General features: G+C 53.4%; 4 protein-coding genes across 4 annotated transcripts; 2 read left to right on the top strand and 2 right to left on the bottom strand.

Moving 5' to 3' along the window:
- Nucleotides 1-1,670: 1,670 nt before the first annotated feature.
- On the top strand, nt 1,671-4,288 carry G6M90_00g103360 (uncharacterized protein; the record flags this gene model as incomplete). The annotated part of the gene is made up of 3 exons (XM_014690526.1): nt 1,671-1,673; nt 1,749-1,958; nt 2,030-4,288. 3 exons carry the CDS (start codon nt 1,671-1,673, stop codon nt 4,286-4,288), a joined length of 2,472 nt encoding a protein of 823 aa, XP_014546012.1.
- Nucleotides 4,289-5,284: 996 nt separating this feature from the next.
- On the bottom strand, nt 5,285-6,215 carry G6M90_00g103350 (mitochondrial 37S ribosomal protein mS42; the record flags this gene model as incomplete). The annotated part of the gene is made up of 2 exons (XM_014690527.1): nt 5,285-5,916; nt 6,002-6,215. The coding sequence occupies 2 exons, from the start codon at nt 6,213-6,215 to the stop codon at nt 5,285-5,287; spliced, it is 846 nt and encodes a 281-aa protein (XP_014546013.1).
- Nucleotides 6,216-7,510: 1,295 nt separating this feature from the next.
- STIMATE (Store-operated calcium entry regulator STIMATE) lies at nt 7,511-8,711 on the top strand (the record flags this gene model as incomplete). Its single annotated transcript, XM_014690528.1, has 2 exons — nt 7,511-8,008; nt 8,070-8,711. 2 exons carry the CDS (start codon nt 7,511-7,513, stop codon nt 8,709-8,711), a joined length of 1,140 nt encoding a protein of 379 aa, XP_014546014.1.
- Nucleotides 8,712-9,379: 668 nt separating this feature from the next.
- On the bottom strand, nt 9,380-11,308 carry G6M90_00g103330 (uncharacterized protein; the record flags this gene model as incomplete). Its single annotated transcript, XM_066131613.1, has 3 exons — nt 9,380-10,924; nt 10,985-11,036; nt 11,115-11,308. The coding sequence occupies 3 exons, from the start codon at nt 11,306-11,308 to the stop codon at nt 9,380-9,382; spliced, it is 1,791 nt and encodes a 596-aa protein (XP_065987597.1).
- Between the last annotated feature and the right edge of the window lie 1,670 nt (nt 11,309-12,978).

Here is a 12,978-nt window from a genome sequence, read left to right as displayed (position 1 = left end):
CGAGACGACGAACGCGGCCAGCGGGCCAGAATTTTGCAAGTCGTCAGTGGTCGTATGGCGCAGAAAACAAAACCACCATAGCCGAGACTGGTGGGACAAAAACTATCAGGCGATGAAGGTCTAACAAAGAGCAGCGGACTGCAGGACATGTGCTTGCGAACCCCTGCAACCCTGCACTTGCATTGATGCCGGCAAGGATAGCAAGACCGGTGGTACAGTGTTGAGTGGCAATCAGAGACAACATGTGCGCGAGAGAGTCGACATGAAGGTGAAGGCCGGGCCATGAAGGTACAACAGACCAGTGGGACCCACGTGCAGAAACGAACTTGGACGAGATAAGATGGAAGGCGACACCCAAGGCAGCTGGTCGCTGTGGGAATGGCGCGACCAGACAGCATGGAAAGTCAGTGCTGGTGGAAGGAGCACCAGTTGACCTCTGCAGCCCTCCAGAGTCCAGACTGGACACCCCACGCCGAACATTGAAGCCAGTGCTCCCATTTGCCCTCTTACAGCGAGTGCCAAGCGCATCCTGCGCAGGCCAGACATGATGGCGCTTAGACATGAGAGACACCAGACTGGCTATATTTGGCATAGGCTCGGCAGCCGGACATTATGCGATTCGCCATTCGCGCACGCCAACAGTTGGAGCCTGGCATCCCAACCAGACCAACTCGTCCTAGCTCATGGCAGGGCTGTTTCGACCATCAACGACGGACCATCAACAACCCTCGATGACAACTCGACAAGTTACAACGCTCTCAACAACCATGTCTGTCTCTCCTCGTGCCCCCTGTCACTTCTGGACGAGGGCCACCACCCCTCCGCCATCAGCCTATCACAAAGTCCCTCCGACACAATGCATCAACGCCTCTGGCAGCGTGCATGTAAACCGTCCAATTGTTCTCGTCGTCTTCGCGCCCAGGTCGCCGTGTCTGATACTATGGCCAAGCGACAGATCTTATCTAGCCAGGGTTTGAAGAGAGCTAGCCCTCGCCAGCGGCCTTGCAAGACGCATTGTGCCGAGTCCATGGCCACTGTCTCTGCGGTCTGCGCTGTGATGGGCTTGTGACGGAAGCCGCGTTATGCATCGTCGGACTCTTGTTGAGAAGTCCCTGGGCGCCTTGACTTGCAGACCAAGGACCATGGTGGCTGTCCTGTCCTCCCCCCGCCCGCAACCGTTTCGACAGGCGTCGTGGTGGTGGCCCGACAAGGTGCTGTTGCTGCTCGTCACATTTGATGGCTCACAAAGTTCACAACCCAAGGCCTAGCTTAACACCGCTGGGCGTTGCAACCACCCCCTACTACATAATAACGATCACTAACCACCCGCCACCGAGGTCCTCTTTCTCTCGAGTTTCGCCATTTTTGTCTTGTCCAGCTGTCGCTGCGAGCTTGCCGTTGTTTTCCTTTTGTGATGTTTTACATTCCCATGTCTCACGGCACTCTGGACATCTTGTGAGACCCTTGTGGGCATCAAGGTAGAAAACGCTCACAGCCGGCAACGGCCCAGCCTCTCCATCCATTCCGTATAACGTCCAGGCTGGTCCAATCTCCGTGAACACCGCTATAGACTTCTATCAGCGCAATTTCTACAACACAGAAGGAATTAGAACAAGGCCAACATCGTTCGTCTGTTTCCACGCACGCGGCTTCAGACCGGCGTATCCAAAATGGTTTGTTTCTTGTCTTCCTGACTTGACCCGAAATCTTCTGCTTACACAACCGCCATTAACACAATTTTTCCACAGGAGTACGAATACGCCTACTATCGTCCTGGCGACAGCCAGGCGTACCAAGAAATGCGCCAAAAATTTACCAGGGATGCATTCTTCCGCTTAGGAAATGAGTTGCAGATGCAACGGCCTGCATCTGTAGCTACCGAGTTCGTTGACACAGACTGGGACGAGGAAATCATGAGTGAAGCCGAAGACAACTCCCCGCGCGTCAGTCTGCAATCGGTAAGCGCATACATCAGTTTGCACATTCTTCTTGACAGAAACCTCCTTTCTGATGCGCCTCTTCATGATAGTCTGGCCAGCCGAGTTTTACAACTGTGTCATCATATGATGAAGCACCGACTCCACGGTCGAGCAGGGGACGGGAGGCATACCCTGAGCACATATTCAAGCCAGTGGAAGGACCAAGCGGCCCTCATCTATTTCGAAGCTCAACAGACTCGCCCCTGGTGGACGATGACTTCATTTTAACGCTCTCGCCTGTCACCCCGAAGGCTCAGAGAGGCATCGGCGATCTTCTGGATAGACCTCCGATGCCGCGAAGGAGCGGTCCTTTCCAATACACATCTGTAGAGCTTGATTCTCTTCCCCTTGCGTCGTGGACACCGGAGATGGTCGCACAGTCGATGCTCAATGCTGGCATTGAGCTGTCCGTGGCCGATCGGTTCATTGAGAATGACATCAATGGCGCCATCTTGATAACGTTGAAATTCGAGGACTTGCGAGAACTTGATATTCAATCTTTCGGGATTCGCACCAAAGTATGGCATCAGATCCAGACACTTAGAGATAGTAGACCCTCTTCCCCCCGACCAGCCACACCAATCGAGGACGCGCCCAGCAGAGAAGCTTGCAGAGAGACTAGAAACAAGGCCCAGACTGGAGTGAACAGAAGCCAGAGCAACAAACGTCGGGCCCGTCGCAAGCTCTCCGCCGAGGAGGACATCGTCCATCCAATGGAATCAGTCTCTATCATCGGTATCGAACAAGTCATCCCAAAACCTCATAATTGTTCAAAAGGAGAAAATTGTCACAAATGGAGGAAAAACCAAAAACTTCTCAACGACTTGAAGAAAGCCAACCCAACTGTTGATGTCTACGCTGGAAGGAGTGTGATGATCTTCGGAGATGCAGGCAATCCTGAAACGGCCAGGGCCATTGACCCTCATGAAACTTTTCGGCCCGTATCAGACGCAGTTCCTTCTGTTGTTGCTTCCTCTGATGTCATGGGTCCTGGTGGCTTGCCTCCTTTGCAATATCTTCAGGAAGCCACATTGCGAGGCATTCAGGCTCGAGACCCCCAGGATAATGTCCGCCAGTTCTTGAAGTTTCAACAAAAGAATAGCTCGGACCAGGTGCCACCGACACCACCGTTTGAGATTCTTCCGTCGGCCAAGATGCCTCACCAAGGCTTGCGTCAACTACCAAAGCTCTCCATCCCTGGAAAACCACTTCAAGGTACTCCTTTGAGGACATCTACAGTCCCTCAGCCCACCGAGCCTCAGCGACAAGAGCTAGCTGCAGGCCAGCCGGTGCAGCAAGTGCAACGACAAGCGATACAGCCACCAGAGTTCGTCCCGTATCGCATGAATAAAGCTGATCCCTTGTCCCCAGATTTGGAAACTCCCCGAAACCCTTTCAGGTTTGGGACCCCATTCTCCGAGTTGGACGTCCCCATCACGGCAGTACCCGCTGGACCAGTAGCTCGCGACACTTCACAGTCCGTACCTCCGGATATGAACTATCGAGTGCCTCACGCTGCTCGATCCCAATCAAGAGCATCCAACCGGCGTCCCTCCTTCCCAATTCTACCCTCCGTGGATGAGAATGGCGTGGTACTCCAGAGATCTAAAACACCATCCCCAAAGAGCACCTCACCTATCTACCGCGTGCAGCAGCAGCTACAGAAACAGCCACTTCGAGCTCCCCCTCGCTTCAATTACCCCTGGTCTCCAGCTGAGCGTAGCAGCTTTGAGAACGCCATCCCTCCTGCGTCAACCCTCCATCCTGGCGGTGGCCATGACGCATTAGCAATGGCCAGTGGCATTACACATCAGGGGCCGATGAAGAAGCGGAAGACACGACTGCTCCGCAATGAGTGGCAAGATGGATACTTTACCCTGAAGGGAAGTAGACTCAACATGCACAAGGATGGGCAAGAGTTGGACCGAACTCTTGAATACATCGACATTGACGACTATGCGATTGCCTGCTCTAGTCTTGCATCTACGTCCAAGCTCAATGCCGCCTTCAAAGCAGTTCGTATTTCTCACAACCGTGAGAAGAGTGACCCAGTAGGGGCTTTCAGCTTTCAGCTTATTCCCCAAGACAAGAGTGCTGGAACTCGTCTGCGCAAGCGAGACAGTTCCATGAGCGGTGTAAACGGCAATTCCACCCCGTCCGAGGGCGTAAATGGAACAGGAAAAACGCACCATTTCGCTGTCAAGAGCCGTGATGATCGCATCGATTGGATGCGTGAGCTGATGCTAGCAAAAGCTATGAAGCAAAAAGGTGAGGGTTTCGAGATTAGCGTCAACGGAAACATGATCTAGGTTCACCAAGTTCATTTCATCTGCTGATCTCAGTTCATCATTCCTGCACCCGTTTAATCTTTGATCAAATCATGTGGCGCAAAGGCTGCATAGTTATGAATGACGTTACGAATCAAATACCCCCAACCACTCCTTTACACTACCGCGCACGTTTTTCCCTTTTTGTAACTTCCATTGTCGAAGTTGACTATTTTTGAAAGCATGAGAACGGCCTGAACTCTTCTCTAGGGATCTTTTGTTATCAGGTTTGTCGATGTATGCGTCACGCCGTTTCACATCTTTACATTTCTTTTTGCGTACACATAACTCTCCTTTTTTCACGAATTGGATGAGCAGGATACCATTTGGATTTTAGTTCGCGTCAGTCCTTTTGACTGTGGTTTTTAGCGGAAATAGTTGGTATTTTTGACGAAAAAGCTTTTATATAAACTTGCGTCCAAGCGTATTTCCCAGTGTGTCAGTAACTGTGAAATCTTGGCACTATACAATCGTAGCGGTGGTCAACGAAGGGGCATATGGGCTGTTGCTATCGGATATTGTTGTTCACGCATTGAGTTGCATGAGTTTTAAACGAGAATCAATGCCGGTCCTGCCATGCACTAGTTCCGACCTGTGACTTGGTCCTCTTGCCCAAGGCCGGTGTATTCTGGAATAAAAAGCGTTCACAAAATGCCAAGGACGGGCGTGAACAAAGCTGCCTTGCACACAGCTTCAGGGTAGTTACGTCCAAATAGAAAATTTACAGGTATTCATTTCTGTCCAATATTTCTCCCAATCGCCGTGCATTGAGTTCCGCCAGGTTATATGCAGACAAGTACACTTAATCTTACAGTATTTTGCACGCCCCCCCCCTATGCTGCTGCCAGTACGGCGTATGACCTTTCTTTGGGGTTTATGCTCCAAGCCTTATATTTTTTTTGGTTCTTTCTCTTCTTTTGTCCTCCCTCTCTTCATCCCCACTGAAGCTTCATCTCTGTACTTTTTCTCACTTGTTCACTACGCGGCGCCCTTGAATGCCGGCCGAGTAGACCGGGCCTTGTGGGCAACCTTTTCCCAGTCAATCAGGTTCCACCAGGCCTCGGCATAGGCGGTCTTGCCGCCGTTGCCGCCGGCGCCGACGCCCCAGTCCAGCAGCCACGCGTGCTCCCAGGTGTTTAGGCACAGCAGGGGCTCGAGCTCGATGCCGCCGGGGGGCAGGTCGCCGGACCGCTTCCTGCTGCCGTAGACCTGGTTCTTGAAGTAGGAGCGGGCGGAGCCGTCGCCGCCCACGGTGTTCATGTCGGTGGGCTGGGCGCGCCAGTGGGCGCCGGGGTAGGGCGAGCCGGCGAGGTAGGTCGGCAGCAGGCGGTAGTCGTTGATGCCGGCCTTGACGAGCCAGACGAAGCCGGGGCCGAACATGGCCGAGGCGGTGATGACGAACTCGCGGCGCAGCGTCTCGATGGAGGAGAAGCACGCCTCGAGCTCGGCGCGGAGCGAGTCGGGCATGGGGGTGCCTGTGGGCGATATGCCCTGGAAGAAGAAGTGGTTGTTGTGCGCCATGGAGGCGTAGTTGAAGATGGGGGCTTGGTTGGGCTCGCGGGCCGTCAGGAGGCTGATGGTCTTGGTGTCCTTGTCTTCGAGTTCGGTGCCTGGCAAGAGGGCGACGTTAGTGAGCGTGGATGTGGCGGTCAAGTTTGGGCCGGTCATTTGGCGGGAGCGGGAGCAAGCACATACCGGCCGTCAAGGCATTGAGCTTCTCTACCATCAGAGTCATGTAGTCTGACCATGCGATCGCGAAGCCCCCGGGGCTCATGAGGTTAGGGACGCCCTGGGAGTAGTCGTGAGGCAGCGTTGGGACTTGATGCAGGCTTCTTCTGGCATTGACGGTGGTGCGAAGGCCGAGGCCTAGGCTTTTCCCTGCGCGCGGTAACAGCCGTGATCGAAACATTGTGTGTGGTGGCAGCTCGAACGGCCAATGGCGAGAGGTGAGGGTGCGCGCGCGCAAAGGGGATCCGTGGTATGGGGCGTTTCGAGGCGGTTGACCTGGTCCCCTTGACTATCGCGAGTTTTTGGACATTAGAGCTCTGCACTTTTTTAAGCGGACTTGGAAAGGTCGTATCGGACGGGCAGCCTTGCACGTGAGGCTCAGCTAGGTGTGGCTTGGGCCAGCGGGAGTGGCGGTGCTAGCTCGCATGGGGAAGGGATAGGGGAGGAATGCAGACATGTTATGGAAGAAAAAAGATCTTTAATGTAGATTACAAACTATGTAAAGTCATAAACTATCACTTTCTCTTTGGTTTATGCTGATATGGGTAAAATGCGGCGTACAATACCTACAGGTCCAACACAGGGCTGATGAACGCGGCCTCATGTGCGAAATGATGTTCTCGGATTTATCAGAGGACAAGCCCCTGGGCTAGATTTCTAGCTTCATTTGCTATGGATTGGATTCGACTGCCTGATGGATAACAGATGAAGTTGGTGAACTTTGAAGCGGTTTAGAAGGCAGATGGTAACAGGACTGAGTTGATGACTGATAACTCGGATAGCACTGGGCGACTGGGCAGGTCAGTGACGCTCGGACCCGCGCATTTTGCCCCTAGCCATTAACGCTGATGGGCTGAGCAGGTGCCCGAGTAATGCAGACAGCCTCCAACTTAAATTTACCCCGTGGCCCGAGCCTGGTGGCTTGTGTTTGTACGCTACTCTGTCCAGTACCGACTGCACCTACTGAGACATGTATTCAACTACCAAAGTCTGTCTTGTGTGCATTACGGAGTAGTCACCTGGTGACGTCCAAGACTCTCACCACCCTCGGGACCACGAGTCTTCTCGTCGTACTGCACCACCTGGTCAGGTTACCAACCGTTCTCCGTCCGTTACCACTTCATTTTGTTTTTGCCCTTACCATTCTTCGCGGCGGTTGTGCTTCTGCTGCTTCTCAACAGGCGCCCCGCCCTTCTTTGTCTCCCAGCACCCTGTGTGCTGAGACGCTGTTTCATCTTTGACCCCCGTGGCATCTTGACAGCATTCGATCCAGCCATCATTCTCTACGCTTCATCGACGCGGCAACACCTGAATACGATTCTCTTCAACCCTCATCTCGCTTACATTCAGCCGGCAGGGACACCTGGCTCTTCGTCCGTTCGCGGTACCACTGCTGGCTGCCCGCCACCATCGATTTCCATTTCTCGCTTCCCATTTCCCGACTTTCTTTCGATATTTTACTCCTGAGCCGCTCCGATGGACTTTCGCGTTGCACAATATGCTAGAAATCCTGCCAGCATAGGCATCGACCCGCCTACTCACACCGCTGATATTGAACCTGTCATGACCATCTTCTCGGCTGTTTCTTCAACTGTTGCCGCCATGACAGCTTCAAGTACTACGGCCACACCCACGTCTGCACCCGACTCACCACACGATAGCCCAGAAGGTGAATGCCAGCTCCTCGGCTCCTTTGCCCTGATAGTTCAAGCGGCATTGGGAGCCTTGGCTTTGCTGTCGCTGGTGTATAAGCGGTACAGAGAGCGTCCGCAACGACCACTTAAGATTTGGTTCTTCGACGTGTCCAAGCAAGTGTTTGGCTCTGTCCTGGTGCATATTGCCAACATCTTCATGTCTATGCTTACAAGCGGCCGGTTTTCGATAAAGCTAGAACCGGGCGCAGTGCAGGCACGGGGCGACGACCCCTACGTACCCAACCCTTGCTCATTCTATCTCCTCAACCTAGGTATTGACGTGAGTAAACCGCGACTGCCCTCAAAAATGCAAATCACAAACGCTAACGTATGAATTCCAGACAACACTCGGTATCCCTATTCTTATTATTCTCCTGAAAATCATCACCGGCCTCGTGGCCTTGACACCGCTCGGCAAACCTTTCGAGTCCATCCAATCGGGAAACTACGGCAACCCCCCCAGCTCGTGGTGGTGGCTCAAGCAGTCCGTCATCTACTTCTGCGGCCTCTTCGGCATGAAGATCTGCGTCCTCATCATCTTCATTGTCATGCCCTGGATCTCCAAAGTCGGCGACTGGGCCCTCTCCTGGACCGAAGGCAACGAAAGACTCCAAATAGCATTCGTCATGATGATCTTCCCGCTCATCATGAATGCTCTGCAATACTACATCATCGACTCGTTCATCAAGATGAAGGAACCAGAGCACGAACGCCTCCCTTCCGACGAGCCAGACCACGACATCCCAAGATACCGGGGCACTCGGTTACGCAGCCAAGCCGAAGGTAGCGATGCAGACGACAACGACAGCGACTTTGATAGCCGCAGCCGCCCGCTCCGGTCCAAGAACGGCCTTGAGAGCAATGTACAGGAGGAATATGACCCCGATGTGGATGGGGACGCGCCCACCGTTATAGGAAGTAGTTCTAGCCGGGGAAGGTTGGATCGGGCCAAGGTATCCACGGAGTTGTATCCCAAGGAATAAATTGTGTGCTTCTGTTGATTTCTTTCCCTTTTGTTGTAGATTGGGGGATCTGGACATTGCGATGTACTTTGTTGATTTCAGCGAGCAATTATACAAATACACTATATATAGCGCGTTCCTGGAATGCTGGCGTTGGCTTTGGGGATCCTGTACTGTAGTCCATTCCGGAAGTTGTGTCAATCTACGATATTTTCAGCTTTCCTGGCTATTATTTTCTTCAGTGTGCCCATCAGTCTGTATAAACTTGTTGCACGTCATTCCGGCCTCGCAAGGGTCTACAATCACCTTCCATCATTATTCAGCCAAGACACCATATTGATGCTGTATTCAACTGAAAGGAAATCAAAATACTACATCGTAAAAAGGCCCTATGCCCTTGAATATACAAAACAGCTTGAATGGTCTCCAAAAGATCTCGCTGACTAATCCCCGGTGTCGCATCTATGACATCTATGATACATGATGAAAGGAAGAAAGGCGTTGTGCCTAAAATACGGAAAGTTTGAAAAAAAAGGAGGGAAAAAAAGCCCAACTTTTGGAGACTAAAAGTGGCTTTGGACCGAAATGTTACCCATTTCGAGAAACGCCTTGGAAAGCAAGTCCCTTGAACAGAAAAACGCCGCCCCAATTGAATATTCACTTCATTTGCATAAGATCATACAGTTGGATTATTGGGGCTGGTACGTCCTTTGCCCTGGGTATGCCGCTGTCGTGGGTGACTGAGCCGGGGGGGAGTGATGTCGATCCTCTTGTGGTCGTGAGTATCCTGATTCAAAGTCGAATCCGCTATTGTTTCTAAATGGGGAGCGAGGCGGCGACTGGTTAAAGGTGTTGCTGGGTGGTTGGACAGTGTTTGTAAGAGGGCGTGGTCCGGGGGTCCGCTGACGATCGGGGGCGGGTGAGTATTGGCGTTCGGGACCTGGCGAGAACTGGCGGGGAGAGGCCGGCAAGTAGCTTCCGTTCACGTTGTCGAGAGATGACGGAGGCCCACGGCCGTATCCCTGGTCGTTGCGGGGGGTTGGCGATCCCCGTGGGGGATAGGCGTAAGGATTCTCACCTAGCGACCCTGGCGTTTGGCTAGGCCCAGGGGAATTTCTCATGCGAGGGTCCATGCCGTAAGGTGGTCTTCCACCTACCGGTGAAGAGGCATTGTTGTCTGCTGTGCCAGGCTGTCTCATGCCATAACCCTCAGGCGGCGTGCTCCCGGCCAACTCTCGAGGTGCCGCCTGATCAGGGATTTGTGATCGGTTCTGCTGAGCGAGAGCTGAGCCATGGATACGGTCATGGTCGACCGGTATGGCCGGCATTTCTGCAAACTGCTCGTGGATTTGATCCAGCCCATAGGGAGAACTACTCTGGGCAAGGGCTGGTGACTGACGACCTCCGGATCCCATAGTCGCACCAACGACCGGCGGCGCATCATATGGTTGATCGTACGGTCCGGTAGACTGGTTGCGGTTGCGCATCGCCATTGCCCCGGAAACGCCGACGGCGCCGGCGACGGCAGCAGGAGCAACACCGTAGGGGGCATTATTATATGGCTGGTGTCCAGGAGCTTCGTAGAGTTGAGACTGCTGACCAGCTTGTGCGTGAGCATTGGCGCCGGACATAGGAGCATGGCCATCGTATGGGTCATCTAGGCCAAAACCCGCGGACTGACGATTCGTACTGAAATAATCATTATTATACCCGTGGTTTGGAACACCATAAGGCGCTTGGTTAGGTTGTCCGTAGCCGGGAGATTGTGGACTTATCAACAGGTCTTGTTGACTGTGATTAGACATGTGACCGCTGGAGCTGCCCGGGAGATGACCGTATTGGCGATCGTAGTTCATGCTCACGGGACTGACGGGAGTAGGAGACGGTAGATTCCTGCGGTTATGGTTCAAAGATGGGGCTGGCGCCTTTCTGAGATTGGACATTTCCACCTCTTCTTCCTCCACCAAGACCTTTTTGGACCCTGAGCGTTCCCAGCTGGGCATGGCAGGCAGGGCGTCCCCGTCGCCCTTTTTGGAGACGTCAAATTCGGCATACTGTTGTGGTTCGAATTTCGATTGTGCTGGTGGGTGAAAGTGTACCTGCATTGGAGCTTGGTTTCGGTAGCCTTGGCTCTGATCGTGATTAGGAGGGATGTACGGGCTGTCGAGATTCTTGTTCTTGCGATCGCCAGGCGGATCGCAGCAGCCGCAACAGTTGCCGCAACATTTCAAGCACTGGAAGCAACTGCAGCAACATGACATGCCGCAACAGCAGCATCGAACGATGCACCAGACAATAGACAGGATGATGAGGCTACCAACAATGATGACGCCAATAACAGGCCACCTAACGACTTGTCAGCAACAGGAGGGGAAGAGCCAACGCGCTGAACGTGGCAAAGTATATGGCATCTGTGAGTCGTACTTGCAGAACGCAGCCTTCATACAGTTATCCCAACTTGAAAAAGCAGTCTTGGCATCGGTAATTTGGTTTTGGGCATCCGTCACGATATCTCTCTTGGCCAAACTTTGGGCGACTGATCGAGCGACAGCATCTCTAATCAATTGCCAGGTTGCAGGTCGCAAGGACCTCGCCATTGCAACGTCCACCGATGGCATGTTGAGCTGCTCGTGTGGCCGTCGTCCAATACGGCTAACCGCGATGTAAATAAGAGGACAGAGAGTCCCTAAGAGTAGGCTCGCAGGTTTAGGCGACGTGGCAGTCGGGTAGGACTACCTTTAAATCCCAAGTGCTTGCGCCATGCGATGAAAGAGCAGGTCCACAATATGGCATGAAGGCTCGAGTCAAAGCAGAGATATGTGGAAGGTGGCAATAGAGCAAAGTAATCTTGTCGGACGAGAGACGAGAAGGGTCGTCAGAATAAGCTTGAACAGGTTTCCGGCAGTGACAGCAGAGCCAACAATGTGCTTGATTCCAAAAATAAACCGGGCGCGATACTTTATTATTCGACGGTCGCAAACGAATGAATTGGGGGGCTTAGACGGCGCCAAAACGTAGCCACTCAGCCAGACTGCAGCCACGAAAAGTGACAAAGAGGAGGCCCCCAGGTGATGCGGACCGTGAATGTCGCGACGAGGCAGGGAATGAGTTGTTCAGAGTCGAGATTTTCCTAGCACCGGACGGGGGTCGACTCGAGAGCAGCGATATGAAAATCCGGATCGGAACGAAATCGGAAAGCTTAAACCTGGAGAGAACGAGGAGGTTTAGGTTCAAGTGTGAAACCAAGTCGGGTGGGCTATGCCGAGTTTTTGGCCACCTTGCCGCCAACGGGCGTCGCTACATGTACAATCAAACGGGCCGCTTCAAACAGTTGTCGCAGGCGCAGCCGTTGGTCCTCGGGATACCAAAGGGGGGTGCTCAGGGCAAAGACGAGGTTGAAGACGGGGTATAAAGGAGTGCACTCGTCGTGGAAGAAGGGCACGTTTTTCGAGCAAGACAAAAAGGAGTGACGAGCAGCGGTGCGAAAAGGAGACTGGAACAAAAAAAAAAGAAAGCCCCCGTCGCTGCGTGGAAAGGGCCCGGTCGCTGTGCACGAGCATATGCCGTCTACGGCAGATAAGGATCGTCGACAGGAGCAAAGGATGAGAAAAGAGCGGGAGGCACGGCTAGGAAGAGAAGATGGACAAATTGACCATTGTGATTGAATTTCCTCTGGCGGTGCGGGACTTGGGATCAATTGATGTGCGGCGGCGGAGGGACCAGCGAAATGACAGGGGATGCGGCGCGGTGGAAGTCACTTCGATACGGCAGGTACGCCCCTCGGGTACCTGCCTTCGATGCTTCTTGGCACCGGAGTCGCGGTAAGACGACGTCTGGATGGCCATGACGGGACGAGCGCTTCTCTCTTGGGCAATGCCCCCCCCGCAGCTGATCAGGGATGCCCGGTGTGCCCCTGGAAAACTGGGGCCAATCCGACAACCTGTTCGATCCCCCCTGCGAGCTTCTCTTGGTAATGATGCTCGCGAAGTGCCTCCTACGATCCCTCAGCCCTCATTCCTCTTGCCGCGTGGCCCATCGCACACGGCATCTCTGCCCTGGCTGCTAATTCTCGGTACCATTATTAGTACGTGATGCCAAATGAATAAAGCGTCTGGTCCGCCTGCTTTTCCTGACCGCACCTGCAAAAACCTGTTTGTCCTGTGCGTGGACCGTGGCGCAACAAGGGGTCAAGTCGGGTACATGGTACATGCATGTGTACTGAGCACAAGCATGCCTCTTCCTTCAGCTTGAGTCACTTGTTTTTGTCCCCTTTCTGGGGGCACAAGAA

Source organism: Metarhizium brunneum, chromosome 6 (assembly GCF_013426205.1).
Source record: "Metarhizium brunneum chromosome 6, complete sequence".
Lineage (NCBI taxonomy): Eukaryota > Fungi > Ascomycota > Sordariomycetes > Hypocreales > Clavicipitaceae > Metarhizium > Metarhizium brunneum.
This window is presented reverse-complemented; position numbering and strand designations above follow the sequence as displayed.